We start from the raw sequence: 21125 nt of genomic DNA, 5'->3' as shown, positions 1-21125 counted from the left end.
ATCATTTCATTGGCCAATTACAATCATTATTCAAAAAGTTTGCTCTTTTAAAGGGTTGCTATAACAATAATAAAAATTAAAAAAAAATGACAAGAAATTGGGAGGATAGAGATAATGATATTGGAAAAGGCAGGCAAACTCCAAATTTTATAACTTGGAAATGTAAGAATGCTATAACCAGTCTCTTAAAATCAAAACTTATTTACAATCCTATGTAATTATGCCACTAGCATGAAAAAAATAGGAAGCTAAAAATGCTTCCTTTTCCTCTATACCTATGACAATATGCCCATGGTACAGGTATGTAGAGGGAGGAAAGCCTCTGTGAAGTAAAGAATATCATTAAATCAGGGCAAAAAATGGAATGAGAGCAACTATGAGTGCATAAGACAAAGTTTTCATCTTGGGTGATTGGTTTGCCATGGGTGGCGATGCCCCTGAAATGTGAGATGTATTACCGTTCCCTGCTGTGGCTTCTGGATTGACAGCAACAGCAGGAGGGACTGCAGTTGGAGGCCTGACGGGTAAAGTGTTGGCCTCAATGTCATAACCTGTAGGAATCAGATCTCATTACTATTAGAGATTTAAAAGATCGATTGGAATCGAACAACGCATGGAAAACAGAAGAGAAGTTACTCACAGTCGGATGGGTTCCAGCCCAGTACCATCTTCTCACGATCAAAGACTATCCGATAACCAGTCATGAAATTTTCTGGATTGAATTAATAAATATGTAAGAAGCAATCAAGCATTTGCTCAATGCCCAGAAGGGGAACAAAATGAAACAAAACTGACTCAATGCCTCCAGAAACTAATGGCATGTATGGCTTTGATGAAGTCCAGTAACAACTAGAGGAGGTACATCATTTTATAGATAAGGAGATTTAGCAACATTCGATCCCACATCACTCCAGTGTTTGTAAGATACGAGATGAATGCATCCTCCAGTGTTTGGAAATTGGAAGCTATATTCTCTTTATACTAAATGTTCACTCTTATCTGGAGTTTTATCTTAGTAAAGGTATAGAATTCATTATCAAATGAAAGTGTAATTGCAGTGCTCTACTAGGCCAAAGTCAAACACGGTTTTCATTATAACCATTATAGAGTAAGCTCCACAAAAAAGTAATAAGCAATGCTAATTGTGTCGGGAGATACTTACGTCCAATGATATTCACATCGTCACTTTTCACAACACCCAAACAGTATAAATCTCCACTCTGGAGATAAAAAAAAAAAAAAAACAAAGATTAATTGCAGCGTAAGTCAAGGAAAAGGATTAAAATCTGATAGAACTGACATGAACTTTTACCTTCAATGAAACCACTACTATTGGATCATCAACGAAAAAAGAATCTCCACCTTTCATTGTCAGATTCACTACAGGGTACGTAAAGTTGGTTTGATTTGCACTGTGATGTAAAAGAAGAAGTCAGTGCTCAAGGGCTGAGGGCTAGGAACGATAATACAGAAGTCTTTTTTGGTAGGTTTAGATGAAAAGATTACCTTAGGTCATAACAATAATCAAAGGGAAGGTCGGAAGAATCAGATGTATGCCGCTTCTCTATGGCCATATTGTTGAACTGCCAAATAACATGATGATAAATACTTACATGGGAAGAAACGAACTCCAGGAAACAGCATGAAACGTAGGATTTGAACTACTTACACTCTCAGAAATAAAAGTATAAGCTGGGTCGTTCAAATATGTAAATGAGGTACCGGAGTCAAAAACTGCACTGAAATCAAGATCCCCAGCATTTCCTCCCACGTTTATTTGAGTGATACTGACATTATAAGTTGGGCTGAAAATGAATATCAATAAGAGAAGTCAGTAAAACCAACAAAAAACCTGTATCAGAAAAGTGTCATGCCAGACTCAACAAGCTTGTTATCATTTATCATCATCAATGCAACCAGAAAAGTAACCACTTACTGTGATTTCCTGAGATTAAATGGTGTTTCTCCTTGATATGAGCTGCCCCTATCACCAAAAGTGATTCTTCCAATCCCATCACGTCCAAAGCACATAGAAAACGAATTTGAAGTAATATTTTCATTTGCTAATGTGCTAGGAACAGATATATTGTCCATACCAAGCCCAAAAAGACCATTAGGAGCGGCACCATTCAAGAATGATCCAGTCTGAACCTTCCCACAACTGCAATACAGCAGCACATCCGAATCAGAAGTCCGACAACTAGTAAAAAATTTCTAAACAGACATTCCAATAACAATGTGAAGCAATATTAAGGAAAGAGGATGGTGGGACATAGATATTCCATGAATAAACAAAAGTAAAAATCATTATATCAGAAACCTCACTGACCACACACCCCTCTCCCTAAGGTTCTATCAAATGATTTTTCACCCAACTTTCAACAGCCTAACCTGAGAATCAGATTATTGTACTAAGACTTTTACAAAGTAAATGACCACAGGAATAGCAGACTACCGGTGCATATCATGTTGGTCTCACTTATATATCATCCACTAACTCTATTTTCTAGGACCACAGGGTGGAAATTCTGGCATTTACAATAATGTTTGTCAATGGCAAAGGAACTTAAAATTACAAACCCGAAAGTAATCTTGGCTTGGACAGCTTTGGTTTTATCCTCATCTGTGGTTAAGTGCAAGACATCCTCCACCAAGACCCCAGTAGATGAAGTACCATTGGACAGATAGAGAATTTGATAAGGACAATTACTTTGAGATGAAGAACATCTTTTTTGCTGTTCACACATGTCACTGCTACAAGGAACCTTGGAGCTAGTAGATGAAGTATTGGGGCTGTAGATATTAAAGTCTATTGTCTGCAACACAAAAATAGTGTTCAAGAAACTCAGGCCAAAATTCTAATTGACTAGAGATAAACCATTAAAGCTGCACAGGAAAATTTACAAACTTGTGGTAGGAAAAATATATGAAGAATTGAAGAAATAAATAAAGCATAATATTTCAGAGATTCTCTTTTATTTAATGAAGTGAAAGAGATAAAAGTTCAAATTAAAAGAAAAGAGTTACCTGGCCATCGGCTGTGCTTAAGCCTTGCACGCAACTGGAACAATCACATGGCAACCAGAAGAGGTCGCTGCCAGTGTCTAGTGCCACCAAAAATGACAAAGCCGGCGACCCTACTGATACATTCGCGTAATACAAACTGTAATTCCCCAAAATTGGGAAAAAAATTATTAGTACTTAACAATTCAATCCTAAAGGAAGCAGATGAAGAAAAATTGAGATTTAAAGAGAAAAAAAAAAGGAAAAAGAAGATGGCAGAGGAAGAGACAGAATAGTTAATCCCTGAAGTTCTGTCTAGAGGAAAATTTGAAGGAAAGGGAAGCTCAAAAGGGGAAAATAAAAAGAAAAAGTGTTCATCTTTTGCTTTATTCATTTTTTGTTCTCATTTTCATCCCAATTCTATTTCCTTAACAATTTTCCACCAACCAAACATAGTCCAAACCTACTAAACAGTTAAGCTGAGTGCTGAAACAAGAGGGAAAAAATTTCCAGTTTTTCTCAGCAACCAAACAGAACAAAAATGCCAAAAACTAAAACAAAAAAATATAAAAAAAATGGAAAGAATGGAAATTCGCCTCTGGATTGTCCAAAATTCACTTTACAAACTATAATTAGTAAGAACTTTTAAGCAAAAATAATATCTTCAAAAATCATTTGAAAAAAAAGAAAAAAGAAAGTGAAATTCATAAGAACAAAAAGGAGTGAGATTGAGGTGGCGAGAAATCATACAATCCCAAGCCACTCAATCGATAAGTCTCGTTTCCATCGAGAAACGTAACCGGCGTCTGATCATTAGCCGTCGCCAATCGACGGCCCTTAATTATTTTATCACGATGAACCATAGCACTGTAATACTCCAGACTTCCCTTCGCCGGTAACGCATCGACGGTCAGGAAATCCTTAACCGGATCCGAATACCTATGATGGATATCAAACCCGAAAGTACCGAACCCGTAACAACAACTTCCCGCGCTTAACCCCAACACCACTAACAACAACACACAACTGTAACTACTCAACTCACTCATGTCTGAAAAATAAAAAAATAAAAACTCTTTCCTGTCTTCAAATTTCTTTTCCCTGAAAAAAAAATGCGGAAAAAAATTTTATTTGGCCTTTGGTCGTTTGTCACGTTTGGGTCAAGTTCTTGTAGGAGAAAATCGAAACGCAAAAGTCAAATGAAGGCGCGGTTGTTCGGTACCCACAACTGTGGTCGGGAGGTGGGTCCGACAAAGGATTTTATGTATTTCATTATTTTATTAATTAATTAAATTACACTTTAATTTTTTTCTCTTTTTTTTTTGTCGGGAAACCCCTCGTATTTTGGAGATTTCACGTTTTTACACCTGCTTCTTTTCCCTATTAATATTCAACCCCTAGAATTTTATTATATATTTTTTTAAATAATTGTTCTCGGGATTAGATGAGCAAATTACTGACACATATATACCTAAGAAATCCCTAAGCCACTAACTAATCTTTTGTCTACGTGCATATAAATATGAATTTTTTACTCTTTTTATTTATTTGTTATCTAATTTATAATTTTTTAATTATTTTTTATATTTAAATTTAGATTATACATGCATGGTCCATCATGAATCATGCCTCTTTGTTTTTTTAAATTATTTATCAAAGTGATGATCTCCAAACCTAAACTATTTTTTTTTTACATTAGTCAACTATCCGTTGTTTCAATTTCACCAAACACTTTGAAGTTTGTGTGTGATCTTTGACTTAATTCATTTTTAATCTACTATCTTTAAGTAAAGTTTTTTGGCTATTCATCCTATCATAATATAATATTATTTTAGAAATTATATATTTACTTTCTCATGGTTGGTAAGTTTTCCATCATATGATTATTAATGAAAGTTTTAAATCGTATTTTACTTATTACTAAGAGACGTGTTTTGATTTTTTTTTTGTCGACAAGATGTTGAAAGTCAAAGGTTTAATTAATTAATTTATATTTAAAACAACTTAGCTTTGTATTAAACTTACTCGTACATAGACAATAATATAATTAAATAAAGCGTGTATTTAGTGAACACATAAATACTTGTTAATCACTAATTAAGTAAAGAAAACAAAATTTGAAAGTATCGAAACATATAACTTTTATCTTGAGACACAAAAATTAGGATTAGTTAAATACATCGTAGCCTAAAAAAGGAAAAAGACTTGCATGGTTAGACAATAAAAAAAATGTCTATTAAGGCTGCCGGTTCAAAATAAAAAAGTAAACAAAGATCAAAGCTAGACTAAAAAATATATATTCACGTATTTTAATTCAACCATATAAATAAAAAAATTTTAATAATTATATAAAAAATATATGAAAATGGCATAATTAATTAAATATATAAAACAATCTAACATATTATATAACTAATACAACTATTACACAAGTTAAATTAATTTTATCGATCTGGTACGATGTTAATCGAGCGTGTCTAAAATTATTAAATCTAAATCGAGAAGGAAGTAAAACAAAGAGCCCATGTTGGTGAAAAAGGAAACATAGGAGGGAGTGTACGAAGAAAAAAAAAATAGGTAAGACGGGGGGAGGTTGGAGGTTAGTTTGTGAAAGCAAACGGGGGGAGGAATAAAAAGAAGTCCATGATTGGGATAGCTCTCGCTATCTCCCTTCTGGAAAAATGAGAGCCCGCATCATACGCCACGCGTCAAACATTTATTTCTACGACGTAGATTAGATTGGTTAATGTGGAGGGTTCCTTTCGAGTTAATAAAGCACTGATTGAGGGGCGCGGATAATCCGATGATTACTAATAACGCGTCATCGTCGTCAATCAAGGGGAATTTCATTTTGGCTTTGGTGAAACTGAAATATCAAAGGACGCACACATATCTCTCGCTTTGCTTTTGTGCTTACAACGACGTCCCCACGATCTTTAAACACGTGGAACACTCTCAATCGTGTGGCCGCAACCGTATCCGCATCCTCACAACACGCTGGCCGGTTGTCGCTGCGCAGCATACGGGCGGCCCGGACACATCATCTCGTTACACGTGGCAATTGTATTCTTATTTTGTTTTAATGATAAGTTTTTATTCTCAAAGAGTTTATATTGTATAATATCTCGTAAAATTAATATACTAATTTTTTTGGAGTGAAATTATCTTTTTCGAACAGAATTTATTCATAAAAAATTAATTAAGAAAAAAATACTAAATGTTACATGAAAAAAATTAAAATAATAAACGGTGTAGGTAGAATTTATTACTTATTATTTTAATTTAATTAACAGCAAAAGATTAGTGTAAGTTCCATTAAGTGCTTTATTCAACTTTTTCTAAGGTTTGAAGGTTTCAACTTGGTCAAAATTCGAATGGGAAGGGACAAAAGAGGAAGTGGGAGGCAACCTCGACGAAGCAATATATGGCTTTTGTCAGGAAACTGTGACGCAGGCAAACTTGCATTATTTCATTAAAGAAATGGTTTATGGTAGCTGGGAAATCGCTTAACCAAAGGCAGGGCGTGAGAAAGCAAAGACTTTGGAAAACTTGTGGTTGGTAATTTGTCCAAATCATAGACAAGTAGTCAATTTCATCACGTTTTTAGTCACACGCAAGCAATGTGGAGAGAAAAGAGCAAATTTTCATAATTTTACAGGACTTTCAGAAGGTTCCTGGATGGGCCTGCAAGGCACGAGCAACGTCGGCGATGACTTGCTTAATTCTACACCCTTAAAGTTTGTTGTAGTATTATACATAGAGTCAGCACCTGCCCTGGTTAGAACTCAGCCTAGAAGGTCAGTTCTTTGTTTTGGGTAGCTTATGGTAAGTATCACAGTTCATATCAAAAAAATATTATCCGTTTTGATTCATTGAATTTTACAATTTTATCTTACAAAGAATACTTCACAAGTTAAAAATGATGTAAATACTTAAATATTTAATCATTCTTTAATACATAATTAGTGTGAGATTCACGATTTCTCCTTAGAACTGTAACACTAGGTCTGGAGACGACAAGAAAAGTAAAGTTGCTGCTGCTAGGACTGTTGCCAGCAGCAACTGGAACCTCGATTGCAAAGTTAAAAATTGAAACACACAGTTATACAAATATGTCAACAATTTTGGGTTGGCAAAAACAAATTCTTAGCTTACTGCTAGAGAGTGATTCCACCAAAAATGTGTTAAACTTGTATTGTGGCTATACATGGAGAACAATGTCTCTGTGTTGCTGTTCAGAATACAACAATGACACCTACTCTCTGCTAAAATAAAAGGAAAGGAAAAGATGTGGACGATAAGCAATGATACAATCGCATGTAGAGGCGTATGCAAAGAATCCTATACCATGGCTTCGGCTAGGGAACTGGTAAAGGTGTTTTCATTGCTATTTCTATGAAGATAAAAGGAGGATATAGCCCAAAATTTTGCTACAGCAGGGGATTGCAACTGGCTTGAGAAAGTAGCCCAAAAATACCTACAATAATAGAGACAATATGGAGACAAATCCGAGGCAAGACAGAGGAGAAACTTGGAAATGGCAAGATCGCAATGCAAATGAAGTGTGAGAATTATTTTTCCCGATATCTTTTGTTGCTTCTGGGGTAGAATAATTACGGATTCCGACAGCAAAGGCAGGAGGCGCAGAGGCAGCATGTGATTCTACTACGGACGCACTGGTTTCATCAATGTCATAACCTGCATGAAAGCCAATGAATTCTGTAAGTAACCAAGGTCAATATATGAAGGCATAGAGGAAAGGTATGTTTATGAATAAAAGCATGACTTACAATCAAACTTCTTCCAGCCCAAGACAAATCTTTCTCGGTCAAACACAACACGGTAGCCAGTCATAAAGTTTTCTGTTTAGAGGAAATAACGGCCAAATAAGGAAACACATAGATTCATCGAGAAATAGAAATCATTGTGGAGATGGTTTTAATTCATCATCTACAGAAGTGCATCAATGAGCCTCATTAAATCAAGCAATGTGAAAATTATATCGCCTAATTCACCTATCTTCATTCTTTAATGCAGACAGCCAGGCAATAAAGGAACCAGATTTATGTGTTGTAATTTTTAAGTGAGATTACAAGCATAAAACTCCTAGAAATCAAGCAAACCTATGTTTGTCTTTTAATCACTTCCAACTTTATAACACAGTGGAAACACTCAATTAATCACATGCAATATGTAAGACTTACGTCCAATTATATTCAGTTCTGTACTCTTGACGACAGCCAAGCAGTATACAAGTTTACTCTGCAAATATTAGAGATCAAATTGTTTAATGCAATTTTTCATGTAAGGAAAAACAAAAAAGGTAAAAAAATCTAGGAGCAGGACACTACCTGAGTGGAAATGACAATTATTGGGTCATACACAGGAAAGTGACTTTCACCTTTCATTGTTAAACTCATACTAGGTATTAAACTGGCATTTGCATCAGGGCTGCATGCCACAAAGAAAGACGATAAGATGTGCAGACTTCAGCCTAAGCGGAGAAAAAGAAGATATGAACAAGACTAAACAGCGGACCTCATATCATAACAGTACTCAAAGGGAATCCTTGAATCAGGTGGACGCCGCCTATCTTGTGCTTGAGAATGGAACTGTAAAAGAGCATAAATTACTAAGTTGCGACATCATGTAAATGTAGGATCAAGTCCCATTGGTTTTTAATATGTGAAGTACTTACATTCTCAGAAAGATTTGAATATGTTGGGTCAACCAAGTATGTAAATGAGGTCCCAGAATCAAAAAGAGCTGTAAAATCATCATCAATTAAAGTTGTCCCCACCCGAATTTGAGTTATGGTAATGTTATAGGTTGGACTGCAAGATAAATCATGACAAGATGTTAGACAATTAGATAAAATGTTCCATCAGCAAATACACCAATCTAAATTCACTGATGACCAGCATCAAGTAAATGAGAAAATTACCACTTACCGTGATGGGTTAAGATTAAATGGGGTCTCTTCCTGGTCAGGACTACCTTTGTCTCCAAAACTGATCCTTCCAATTCCATCATGTCCAAAACACATGGAGAAAGAATCAGCTGTTAAACCTTCCTGTGATAGAATGCTGGGAACTGATATCTTCTCCATGCCAAGCCCAAATAAACCATTGGGAGCTGCAACGTCAAGGAATGAACCGCTTTGTACCTGCCCACAGCTGCACAATTTATATTGCATTTTCATCTGAACCTAGACAAGAGTTGAGAAACAAATATTGGCCTACGCAGAGCCCTTATAAAGAAAGAATGACAGAATAAGTACTGGTTAAGCTGAATATAGAAATTGCTTACCCAAATGTGACATATGCCTTGACCAATTCTGGATGACCATCTTCTGTCGTGAGGTGAAGAACATCCTCCACTAGAACCCCAGAAGTAGAAGTTTGAGCTGACATGTAAGAGACCATATAAGGACAATTACTGAATGTTCCGAGACATTGGTTACGAAGTGCACACAAGCTGCTGTTGCAGGTGACCTTTTTGCTAGTCGATGATCCTTTAGGGTCATATATGCTAAGCTCAAAATCCTGCCACCAAGAAAGAATGCACAGTTTAATACCAATACAACTAGTGAAGGAAGTGATCGGTGAACCTAATTGGTTCGCTAGAAGCCCCACTCATACTTTTCCCACTGAACCAATTTAGTGCAAAAGTTGGACTGTTAGAGCATCTTAAGGAGCAATTTAAACACAACGAGATACAGTTTCTACTCTTAAATGTACTACTATGCTTATTTGGACAACATATTTGACTTCTAGAATGAACAGAAGAAGGATCTGAGTGCAAAAATTTTTGCTACAAACAGACAAATTTGAAACAGAACTGCATCTTTTGGGACCAGTTGAAGAACATTCTTAGAGTTCCAAATGCATTAGGGACATGAAGAAAAGGCCAACAAAACATAAAATGGAAATCAGAATATAATGGAAAAGAAAAAGAAGAAAGCATACAGAAGCATAAGTAGTTCCTTCAGTTGGAGCACATTTGTTGCAATCACAGGGCACCCAGAAAAGATCACTCCCTGTATCCAGTGCCACCATGAACTTCACCCCTGGAGTCCCCAATTGCACTGTTGTATAATGTAAACTGTACCAAACAAGATTACAAAAATAAAAAGTTTACCAACAAACCCTAAATTTAAAACTTCCCAGAAAACAACCAAAAAAAAGGAAAAGGCAAAAAGATTCTTACAACCCTAAAGAGCTGATTCGGAAAGTGGAGTTGCCATCAGAGAAAGAAATGGGTGCATTAATACCAGAGAGCTGGCGGCCGCGGAGGAGGCGATCACGGTGAGCTAAAACGGCGTAGTATTCAAAAGAGCCTTTTACAGGCCAATGAGAGAGTTTTCCAGTGGAGTTGGACCAGTTCTTGACGGGTTCGGAGAAACGGTGGTGCATCTTGAAAGTGAAGATTCGGCCATAGCTGAGCTTAAAGCTTAAGACCCAGATTGGCATCAAGAATAAAAAGACTGTCTTTAACAAAGACACCATTTTTCTTTAGTAGCTATCTCAGGAGAATTGCAGTGGAGATTCTACAAAGATTTGCATTTGGACCAAAAAAAAAGGCCAGTTGCAAGTTGAAAAACTGAAGGATATCCAAAAAAAAAGGATTGGGTTTGGATCTTGGCCTTGGGTTGCTTTAGTTTTCAATGAGAGAAATATTATTTTAGTATTTTCTTTCTGTTCAGAGGATTTTGAAGTGAAATGCGGTGTTTGTTCTTGCTGTTACAGTGGAAGTGAAACTGTAGCATTGCATGTGGACTTTGGGGCCTACTTTCCCTTTTTATTGTTTTGACAGTTAAGGACTTTGAACGGGCAGGTGGGTCTTTTTCCCAGTTTTCTTTTTGTCCTGTTTCTTGCTTCTTCTCTCATTCTCTTTCCTTAATTACACTCTTTTCAGTGCTCATTTAGTTAGTTAGGATCCAACTGACTGGTTTTCACAGGTTAATACAGCCAGAAAGCTTTTCTGATCGGTCTGTTGTGAAAAGCTTGGGGTATAGATTTGCATATGTATTCAGAGGAGGAACTTTGGAACTTCATTGAAGGAAACCTCTGGGTGATGAAAGAAATGTGAAAGGATTACAAAGGTATCCAATTTGGAATAAAGGGTTGACAGAAAGAGAAGAAATGTTAATAACTGAAATACCAGGAAAGGGAGGATTGCCATTTCTTTTACCAAGGGGGCACCATCCACCAGGTGACTCCTCTGAAACATGTCATTCAAAAAGAAAAATGGAGGTGTGAAAGGAAATACTCATCCAACTTGAAACAATTAAGAAATCTGAAACCATTGCGTGATGATGATAACATTATATATGTACAAGGCACATCTGATACTCTGATACCATTCAACTTATGATATTTACAAAGAAAAAATCCCACAATTACATTAGAAAAAGAAGGCATGGTAGTACTAAAGTTAGGATACCAAAAAAAACCCCACAAAAGAAGGGTGCTTCCACTGCAAGAAATCCGGGCTTTCTGCTGTGGACCATTTCTGATGCTCAAACGGGAGAGGCAGAGGTGATGCCAAATTTATCTGAAAGCTTAGTTCGAGTGAAGGGCGAAAGAAGCTCCATTTGATGAATGAAGTGCACGTCGTGAACCAAGGGATTACCTGTTCTCCCCGGAGGTGAACCTGAATAACAGGATGGAGAGCAGCCGGTGCATGCTACTGATTCTCTTCCATCACCTGTCTGCATGGGGAATTCATATATATGAAGCTATTAGAAATCATCAAAAAAAGTATAGTTTTTCTCATTTTGATTACTTTGAAAGAAATATTTAACCTTCTCAGCGATCATGTTCAGAACTCCACTTCTCCCATCAGTATTGGGTTGGCTGATTACAGAAGAGAACAAATGAGTTCATATTTCAGAGGTTGGACAATTGCAGGCTTCCTTAACATAAATTTGATTAAGGAACAACCCTTTTACCAGAACATTTGTGATAAAGTTAAAGCAAAGGAAAACGAGAAAGGAGAAAATAGAGGAACTTTGTAACATGGCAATCAAACCTGTGCTTGCTGCATCTGAGGGGCTTGAGAAACTCAGGAATGGGAGGTCCAAGGCGGCGAGGTTTCGGGCAAAGGGGCTGCTCATCACCTCGAAAGACAATGTTGGTCGTCTCTGAACCTGAATGAAGAAGGTTGCTTTTAACCGGTAAATGCTGCATAGTTCTCTCTCCTGCCTTCCTCTCCAAAGAAAGAAGCAAAAACAAAATCGCAGTCACAAGCAAAACACAGAAACTTGTGACTTATTTATTAATCTCTCATTCAAATGGCAATAAATAAAAACCGTCCTTTAATTTAAAGACTAGCCACCCCAAGACACAGAGAGAGAGAGAGAGAGAGAGAGAGAGAGAGAGAGAGAGAGAGAGGGATTACTGATCAGTGAAGCCGCATTGGGTTGCAGACCTTGCACAAGTGAAGGAGAAATTCCATTTGCTTGGCTAAGAGTAGAAGTAGGACAGTTCTTTAGACTCTTGACTAGTTGGCATTGATCTCCTAGTTTTCCTCCATTTCTCATCTTTGCCCACAAATAATTTCATCCAAGTTTCCTCCCATGGAACTTTTCTCCTCCCATTTCAGGAATTATCTAGTTTGATTCTCGCATATATTTTCTCATTATCTCATACATATACCATTCTGCTCTGACAAATACAAGGCTTTTGATGAAAACTCCCATATAGCCATGAATCCTCAAAAGTCACGTTTGCAGCATGGATTATCGGGTACTTTGGACCCTGTTTTCCGCTTTTGATAATATACTATCTTTTCTTGCTTAGTGGCAAATATCGTGATAACCGTTGTAATAAAATACATAAAAGAACTAATCTCCGCAATATGAATCACGATCTGCTGAAGGCTGACAAGAGAAAGAATGTTGAATTCCCTTTCACTCCTTTCAGACTTTCTACATCAACAGGCTTCCAGATCCCCAAATTCATACGTCTCCATTTCCCAAAGGAAGTGAAGGGAAATTAGCCTGCCTTTCTTTTTAGTATTCATCTTGCCCTGCCTAACAGGTAACCAGGTTGAACCTAGCCAACAAATAGATGGTTCTTTTTCCGGTACCAATATAAGGTTATGCAGCATTAACACCCCAATTTTGCATCAACAATTAAATAGAAAACTGACTAAATACAAGCACTCGCAAGCAACTCTCTTCCAGTTAGGCATGCCTAGAAAGAGGAAGAGGAAAAAAGACTCGAGAAGTATAAAAGGTGCAGATGATGGAAGCCAAACCCCACCCCCCCCCCCCTGCATCTACAGTTTTATTTATTGTACAAGCCAAGGTCAAAACATCCACAGAACAAAGAGAGAACAGATAAGTGTTCATTCATAAATTTTATGCACCGGGATACCATCAGAACCTATTGGAACTCGAGTACTTTAGTGATAACTCTATTATATAGAGTTATCACAGGATACTTTTTGGAGCATAAATTCTGCTTATTCTTTTAATTTTCTGCATAATTTTTAGTAAATTTGCATGCTTTTTAGTATAAGTTAACTTTTAGGTTGTTTAGTATCATTTAGATAATTTTATCTTCATTTCTTTTCAAAATCTCTTAAATCAACCTATGACTATTGAACCTCTTGATGTTGAAGGAATCATGGAGCCGAAAGAGAAGCTGAAAGTGAGGATCACAACTACTCCACACTAGGCAGCTTGAAGGAGGAGAACATGGAAGCAGAAAGCTCAAAGTTGCAGTAACAAGAATGTCCAGATGGAGAGTTTCTCGCTGCAGTGAGAAACAGGGCACTAAGGTAGGAGGATTTTCGCTGCAGCGAGAATTCAATCTCAGTGCAGTGAAAATGAAGATCTTTGCAATGCCAAGTCAGCAAGAATCTCGCTGCCGCGAGAACACGTCAGAAAATGGAATATACTTTGCATGAGATTCTAGGTCAAGGCTGAAAGAAGAGGGGAGTATAAATAGGAAGCTTTGCACAGAAAAAGAGGGGGATTCGGAAGACACTTTGGGCAAGAAGAGGCATAAGCAAAACGAGAAAGAGAAGAAGATTCAAGGGCTAGAGCTTGTAAAGCTGCAACAGAACATCTCTCTCTAGATTTGACTCTTTCTCTCTCTATCTCATTTTGTAAAACAATGATTTTGTTTGTTGTATTGTGTACTCTTCTTTTTTAAATGTTAAGCTAAAATTATTAATCTAGAATTATGATTGAGTTTAATATGTAATTTGAAATTTGGTTGGTTGGTTGCTTAGTCTCGTTGAAAATATTGATGTTTACCCAAATTTGAATTTAATGTCCATTTATTTACTTGATCACCATTTAAATGAGCTTAGGTATTTAAATGACATTTGAAAGAGTTAGTCTAAATTAAACCTTGAATTGGGTAATGTGTGTTTAAAACACTTAAAAAGGAATTTTAGTGTTTTAATGTGCAATTAAATTAGACATACATTTAATTGCCACATATGGTCAACTTGTAGAGTCTTGGCTTAAAGAGCTTAATCTAGTTGTCTCCTATAAACATATAGTGATTCAATTAGGTTAAGTAAGTGTGTAATATCTCGACCGAGAATTATACATACCTTAAGATTCTAGACTAACATCAACTTTTATTGAGAGTAAGTAATTAACTAAACCCATTTCCAAGTGAAATATTAAACGATACCATAATCCTAGAATATTAGAACATTGATTCCACCTCAATTTATTTTTTGCACCACTTAGTTTAGAGTTAGTTAGTTTGATTACATTTTTTTTTTATCATAGTTAAAATTTGATACTTTGATAAAATTAGTTTGTTTTAATTTTAGTAGTTAGCAACAATTATTATATCAACTCCTTGAGGATCAACACTTCAACTCATCACTTTACTACTTGTTGCGATGGTGTCCACTTGCACGTAATCTTTGCTTATATCTTGCATTCAAATTGAACATATCCCATATTGCACAAGCAAAAGATAAATTTTTAGAAATCAACATTTAGCAGTTGGATTTATGACTTGGAAACTGAATGAACAGATTGATGCACATCACCATCATGATGTGAAACTCCACAAACGTGGTTGATTCTGTATTTTCCAATCCTTTTTATGCATGTTCATATAATTGCTTGATATGACATTCTTTTCTCAACCTAATAGTTTAGTACTCCAGGGAACCATTCGTACTTGTGCAAAAATGAGGAATACAAGCCATGGATTTCTGAGGATACCACCTCAGACTGCAGTAAATTTAATGAGAGATCACAAAATAACACCCCACATACACAAGATTGTAATGTGCATTTCCTTGTTCCAATTGGACTATCAATCATGAGTCATATTCAGAAGGGAACGCACACAGTCAGTTAGAACTTCAATCCATTATCTGACATGTTCATGGGTGAATGTAACTTTCCATGAATCTTTGCACTCTACAGACTGAAATTTAAAACTTTCCTAGCCTAATGCTCGTAAATGCAAATATACCAGGGAACTGAATAACAAGTGCAGAACGTGATTTGAAAATTTCAATTCATTATAATCAACAAGAATGGATGATCTAAGATAATGCAAAATTAATCAATATGTTGCTACAAAATGTAACTTGTTACATGTGTCTGAAACAAAATGCAATTAATCAAGGACCCAAAAACCTGCCAACCAACCCCTACATCAGAAGCTTTAACACTTTAACAACTGGACTTCTGACATATATGCATCCTTCACTTTTGTAACTAAGATCCCAGGTTCAAAATAGTTACATGGTATGAAGATTGAATAGCCTACATCATCCTGTTAAAAAGTTTCCATGCTACTCCAGACAGCTATTTAAGCATTTATTCAGATAAAATATGCCCACTAGCAAAAACTAAATCAGAAGCAAGACTGCATATAATTATGTAGGATAACAACATTGTAGGACGTTTGACACAATTGTTAGTCAAGATCTATTCATTACCAAAAAGTCAACCATTATCTAGTTAGTTGTATTCTTGCACGATAAACCAAAAACAAATAGTAAAAAAAAACAGAAAAAAGACAGGAACTATTATACACACATGGACGCTTACACATTTAAAAAGAAAAAAAAAGACTTTCTTAAAGGCCACAGAGAGGCGCCGCACAAATCGTGAATTAATTAATTGGTGAACATGTCAATGCCTTAATCATAAATTATACGTATCCCAATCAAATCTGGGTTGTGAGAAAACCTCATAATCAATGGGTCCATCAATAGTGCTGTCTATATTTTGCATGCCTTCCAAAAGGGCTGGTTGAAAACTATCATTATCAGAAGGCAATAGTTTGTAAATTACTAGTAATCCAAGTGTAAATATGGCTTGCAGCTTTGTGGAATCTCCTTTGACTGAAAAGAATAAGAGCATTGACAGGAGGAATAAATCAACGCAGAACCGCACAATACACAACACTGTATCCATCAGCCTTCCATCATTGCCAGCAGGAAATCCCCGGACTCTATATACAAACAGAAAGTTGTACTTATCAACCACATACCTATATCCAAAATAAACCGCACCTACTGGCACCACAAGTGGAGCAAATGAAGAATATATCATGGTCAAGGCGAATATTGTCAAATTAAATGCATAGTACTGTGCAAAATCAAATGTCTGCTTGGGTATAGGTGAGGTTCGGCTGATCGGATATACAGAAAGATCTTGCCCCTCAATGTCAATTTCACTCATCCTAGGAGTGTCAAACACAGTTTCAGGCATCAGCGGTCTCCGAAGACTATTCAGGTCTTGATTTTCTAATGGGTACTCCTCCCTGTTTTCTGGGACCAACTGGAGCATGTCATTCTTCCGAAACTTCTGAAGCTTCTTCTTTATCCAAGGAATTGGAGCCAGCAGATCATATGATATTCCCAAGAATGTACTTGTGATTAGAAATGCAAGAGAAGAAAGGCAAGATCTCGACAAGAATGAGGCACTCATGTATTGCTCAATTCTCTTGCAGTCTTCTCCATCCAAATAGCACCGACCCATCCGTAGGATTGCACTTTCTAATGATGACTCAACGAGGGCCCTCAGTAGGATCAGATTGACAAGGAAGAAGCAAACCATCTTCAGCAATGCTGCTCTTTGCTCACTAGATACTGTGAGATGCCGTTCAAACTTGGAAAGATAAGAAAGGGCTGAAGGGACCACTATATACATGCTAACAAATATAATAACATTGGGCAAAAATTGAAAGGTTAGGGATGCAAGCCAGCTCGAACTTTGCACCCAGGCCAACCACAACTGTGCATTATCAATTGCTTCAGCATTAATAATCCGTGCAGCACTCTGCACAGCAGTGATTACTGCAAGTGGAGAACTGAAGAACAAAAGCATTAACAGCAAACATGTGTTTACAAACACTCTCCGCAGTTTCAGTGATAATTTTGTTGATCCCAAGTGGTTCCAGTAAATATCAGTGGCCAATGGGGCTCGTTCAACTTTCCATTGGTTCCTCTGCAACTGTAATTCCATGACAGAGAAGAACTTCCCAAATCGCCTCTTTTTCTCATTCCGAAAATCTTGAACTGCCTTATTTGCAGTGTATACATCCTTAAACATCACAAAAGCAACCCCAGCACCCTGTGCACGTCCTTCTTTATAAGCTGCTAATTCAGTCTCTAACTCAGCTCTCAATTCCTGCAACTTCCTTAATTTCTCTTCATCAGTAAACCCAAATCTTTCCATAATCTGATCCAAAACACGTTGCACCTTCCTCCCCAACCAACGAACCTTACCCCCAAACCCTTCAGCTCCATTCCCATCATCTTCATCTTCATCTTCTTCCGGTAAAAGACGAGAATCAATTTTCACCACCAACCAAGTGATTTCATCCCTAACCTTAACTAATTCAGTAGCTAAATCATCCAATGCGCATAAATCCATAGGCAGAATCACCCTATAAACTTTCCCTGGATATCTATATTGAAAATACTCCAGCAAAACACTTTTGTCAACTCCTAAACTCTTAGGCAAGCCCTGAACCATAATCGTGAAAATCGCAGTTGAATTCACGTTCGGGTCACTTAAATTTCCATTCCCATCTCTAAACCTAGTAATTTTCAATCTTTCTTCAACAGCAGACATTCCAAAATGAACAATAATAACAACAAAAACCATAAAGATAAAATGTACCCAAAGTAACCCCGACCCTTTACTAATATGACTTACGGTGGTCTTGGAGAACTGATCGCCTAATAGAGCTGTTCCGCCGTAGAGATTTACCGGAAGCAAGACGAAAACAGCCAAAACAGCGACTGATAAGAGGACAGCGAAGCTGCCGCCTTCAATTAACAGGAATTGGGCCGCGTCAGCTCCACAGTGACGGGCAATCTCTCGGCCGGTGGCGTGCCAGACGGCAAGGAGCTTAGCGAAGAGCGCAGATGGTCCGGGGATGCGGCGGTGGTCGCTCCGAAGCTTGAGGAAGAGGAAGATGAGGACACAACATAGAAGGCCGATGGTTGAGATGTTGAGAAGGTATTGGATGTTGCCATACCACGCGCCGTCGAACACGTCGTCTCCGTCAGACGAAGGAGACGGCGGAGGAGGAAGCGTTTCGTTCATCGAAATTTCCTCGGAGAGTAAAAAAAAATTTAGGGTTCCAGTGACAAGATTTTGGGATTTCGATTCATTGGACGGAGGGGGAAGTAGGAAGGAGTTTTTGTAGTTTTTCGTTTTTGTGCCTTGGAAAAGGAATAGGAAATCGAAAGAGAGAAAGAAAAGAATAAACAGAATTATGGATTCCTCCCAGAAACAAAAGAGTTGTTTGCAATAATACCCCTATCATTGATCACTTTTAGTTATAGGCCACTATTTGGGCTCAATTGGAACTTCTTCAAAATGGGCCCTTCTTTTTGGCCCATTAAAATTTCAATATCTTACCTTGGCCCATTCCTTTTTCTTTTTTGGGCATGGAAATTGAATTTACTTTAAAAAATTGGTCTTAAATAGAAATCCAAAATCTCCTATCAACATGGAATGTCAAGAACAAATTCACAAACAAAAGTTGTTTGCTTTATGTGCAAGTAGGGCTCAAATGTCAGCCAATAGAAATAAAATTCTATTGTCCCTTTCTTATTGTTCTTTCTTTATTGAGTATGGTATATGAGAGAGAAAAAGCACTAAGATTCTTAACAATTTAGGCAAACCCATTTTTTCCTGTTATCTTTTTCAATTTCCTTTTGGAATTGACTAACCACTCAAAATTGAAAGATTAAATATTGCAACAAGTTTGAATTTTAATTATCTTTATTACTATCATTTTAATGTTATATTAACTTATTTATATTAAGCAAAATGTTTTTTTTTATTTAAACTATTTAAGAAAATTTAAAAAAAATTATATTTTTATTTTGAGTCAAATAGACCTTTATAATTAATAATTTATTAACTGTTATGAATTAAAATATTACTCAGTCATTTTATGTTCATCTGGAGTTAACATGGTATTGACGTCGTATTACGTCATTATCAATTATAATATGTCAATATGTGATATCAATTATAACGTGCAATAATTAATCAACTATAAGTTATAATGAATTATTTGATTTAAAATACAAATAAAAATACAAATGCTTAATTGAACTCAATAAAAATTAAAATCTTATTTAAACGTTTCTAAAAAATTCATAACTATTTTTAAGTATTATGGTTTTATATTACTAGCAGTAAGTAATAAAAGAGATTAAACCGAATAAAATAATTAGTTTACCCTGTGAATAATCATGAATTAATTTCAATGATAAAATGGTTATACTCGTTTTAATTGTTCTCGTTGCTCATGATAGTAATACGAACAACTTTATTTAATCAAAATCGAACATCTACATGCACTTAATTTAAAGTTTCCTATACATAATAATTATAACAATGCTTACCGACCTAAGTTCATTGGTTTTTGATGTACGAGCACAAATTTCCTTCCAATTGCCGACCTAAACTATTTTGGGTGGTTCTCACAATTTGCTACGAAAAATTCGAGAGTGTCCATTTTGTACAGATTCGAGAATCTTAAAATGGATTCATTTTTACACCTCATTCGTCGTCATCGAAACCTGACTTCCGACACCTGCAATATGGTCGAAAGCGAAAGATGAAGAAGAGCTAATTTCAGTTTTCCTCCAAGATTTGACTAAACAATGTGAATCCGTACCTTGTGGATCCATCTCTTTCATATCTGCATTGGTGTTTTCTTCCCTGTTTCAGTTGTTTTAGGGTCAGATTTTCGTTTTTTCTTTCCATCTTTGAATGGGCGGCTAATACTTTTGGCAGACCAAAGCTTTTCACACTTTCAAACATATCATTATCATTTGCATTAAAAGGGAGTTCGACAATCTAATTTTCAACCCTCACCCCCCGTTTTTTTTTTTTTAGCATTTTATTGAATTTCTAATGACGAATTAAATTTTCTTGAAATTTAATATACTCGATGTTGACCCGCACTCAAAATCTTCAAAAATAAATAAAAAAAAAAGAATTATAGATAAAAATCTCAACGGATTATATTATTTGACTTGATACCCGCGTCTACCTCTTAATTAACTTCCTCGATTAATGTGGTTATAGAAAAATACTATCTTACACGTGTTGCGATGTGAATTTGTGAGAAATTCAAATTATTTTCCTGACCTTTCCGATCTTATCTAATTAAATTTTGTAATTAATTCTGATTCATTTGCATATAAAAAAAATGTACGAAGAATTTCTATGCCAAAGCACATGCAATTAACATTAAGGGTTAATTGCATTTGAAAGCTTAAACCCACGGCAGGCAAGGAAAGCGCAGATAATCTTCCTTTGTTGGACGGCAGAGTTAATTAATCAGCCCCATCCCCCTGATGCAGATCCCAACGAGTCATAGGCTGATGGAAAAAAAGAAAGAAAGAAAAATTAATTACATTCTTAAATAAAACTAAATTTGTCTTTTTTACTTTTAAACAAATGTTTTGAACATAGCTGGATTTCGTTCAGACAGACACAAACCCAGTTGGATTTTGCACTGCCCGGTGGGCAGTGGCAGAGAGAGACAGAGGGTTTTTATTTATTTATTTATTTATATAATTTAATTTTTAATGTTTTGGGATTACTGTGTTGGAAGTGGGAGGTGGCACAGCACGACCGCAGGCAC

The 21125-nt window shown here is 36.3% G+C and overlaps 4 protein-coding genes across 4 annotated transcripts; all 4 read right to left on the bottom strand.

Moving 5' to 3' along the window:
- On the bottom strand, positions 119-4166 carry LOC18610716 (aspartyl protease family protein 1). Its single transcript, XM_018114136.1, has 10 exons — positions 3754-4166; positions 3028-3163; positions 2581-2816; positions 1937-2161; positions 1670-1805; positions 1507-1583; positions 1313-1412; positions 1163-1220; positions 641-712; positions 119-551 (listed from the first exon to the last, which is right to left on the bottom strand). The coding sequence occupies exons 1-10, from the start codon at positions 4050-4052 to the stop codon at positions 343-345; spliced, it is 1548 nt and encodes a 515-aa protein (XP_017969625.1). The 5' UTR covers positions 4053-4166; the 3' UTR covers positions 119-342.
- LOC18610714 (aspartyl protease family protein 1) lies at positions 7030-10750 on the bottom strand. The gene is made up of 10 exons (XM_007046544.2): positions 10213-10750; positions 9972-10107; positions 9313-9548; positions 8955-9179; positions 8702-8837; positions 8542-8615; positions 8355-8454; positions 8208-8265; positions 7794-7865; positions 7030-7701 (listed from the first exon to the last, which is right to left on the bottom strand). Exons 1-10 carry the CDS (start codon positions 10509-10511, stop codon positions 7481-7483), a joined length of 1557 nt encoding a protein of 518 aa, XP_007046606.2. The 5' UTR covers positions 10512-10750; the 3' UTR covers positions 7030-7480.
- LOC18610713 lies at positions 11330-12267 on the bottom strand. Its single transcript, XM_007046543.2, has 3 exons — positions 12037-12267; positions 11810-11861; positions 11330-11716 (listed from the first exon to the last, which is right to left on the bottom strand). The coding sequence occupies exons 1-3, from the start codon at positions 12192-12194 to the stop codon at positions 11525-11527; spliced, it is 402 nt and encodes a 133-aa protein (XP_007046605.2). The 5' UTR covers positions 12195-12267; the 3' UTR covers positions 11330-11524.
- Positions 15915-18739, bottom strand: LOC18610712 (CSC1-like protein At4g35870). The gene has a single exon (XM_007046542.2). The coding sequence runs from the start codon at positions 18557-18559 to the stop codon at positions 16145-16147; it is 2415 nt and encodes an 804-aa protein (XP_007046604.2). The 5' UTR covers positions 18560-18739; the 3' UTR covers positions 15915-16144.

This window comes from Theobroma cacao, chromosome 1 (genome assembly GCF_000208745.1).
Source record: "Theobroma cacao cultivar B97-61/B2 chromosome 1, Criollo_cocoa_genome_V2, whole genome shotgun sequence".
NCBI lineage: Eukaryota > Viridiplantae > Streptophyta > Magnoliopsida > Malvales > Malvaceae > Theobroma > Theobroma cacao.
The sequence above is the reverse complement of the archived record's forward strand: the minus strand, read 5'-3'. Positions and strand labels throughout refer to the sequence as shown.

Bases quoted from the DNA above. Each gene is read 5' to 3' on its own strand.
- LOC18610716 (XM_018114136.1), bottom strand. From the start codon at position 4,052: ATGAGTGAGTTGAGTAGTTACAGTTGTGTGTTGTTGTTAGTGGTGTTG. The intron at 2,817-3,027 runs GTAACTCTTTTC...TTTGTGTTGCAG, and splicing joins TAAGCACAGCCGATGGCCAG to ACAATAGACTTTAATATCTA. The intron at 1,806-1,936 runs GTAAGTGGTTAC...ATTCATTTTCAG, and splicing joins TTTAATCTCAGGAAATCACA to CCCAACTTATAATGTCAGTA.
- LOC18610714 (XM_007046544.2), bottom strand. From the start codon at position 10,511: ATGGTGTCTTTGTTAAAGACAGTCTTTTTATTCTTGATGCCAATCTGG. The intron at 10,108-10,212 runs GTAAGAATCTTT...TGTTTGGTACAG, and splicing joins CGAATCAGCTCTTTAGGGTT to TTTACATTATACAACAGTGC. The intron at 7,866-8,207 runs GTAAGTCTTACA...TCCTCTAAACAG, and splicing joins AGAACTGAATATAATTGGAC to AAAACTTTATGACTGGCTAC.
- LOC18610713 (XM_007046543.2), bottom strand. From the start codon at position 12,194: ATGCAGCATTTACCGGTTAAAAGCAACCTTCTTCATTCAGGTTCAGAG. The intron at 11,862-12,036 runs GTTTGATTGCCA...TTCTGTAATCAG, and splicing joins CTCAGATGCAGCAAGCACAG to CCAACCCAATACTGATGGGA. The intron at 11,717-11,809 runs GTTAAATATTTC...TTCCCCATGCAG, and splicing joins TGAACATGATCGCTGAGAAG to ACAGGTGATGGAAGAGAATC.
- LOC18610712 (XM_007046542.2), bottom strand. From the start codon at position 18,559: ATGAACGAAACGCTTCCTCCTCCGCCGTCTCCTTCGTCTGACGGAGAC.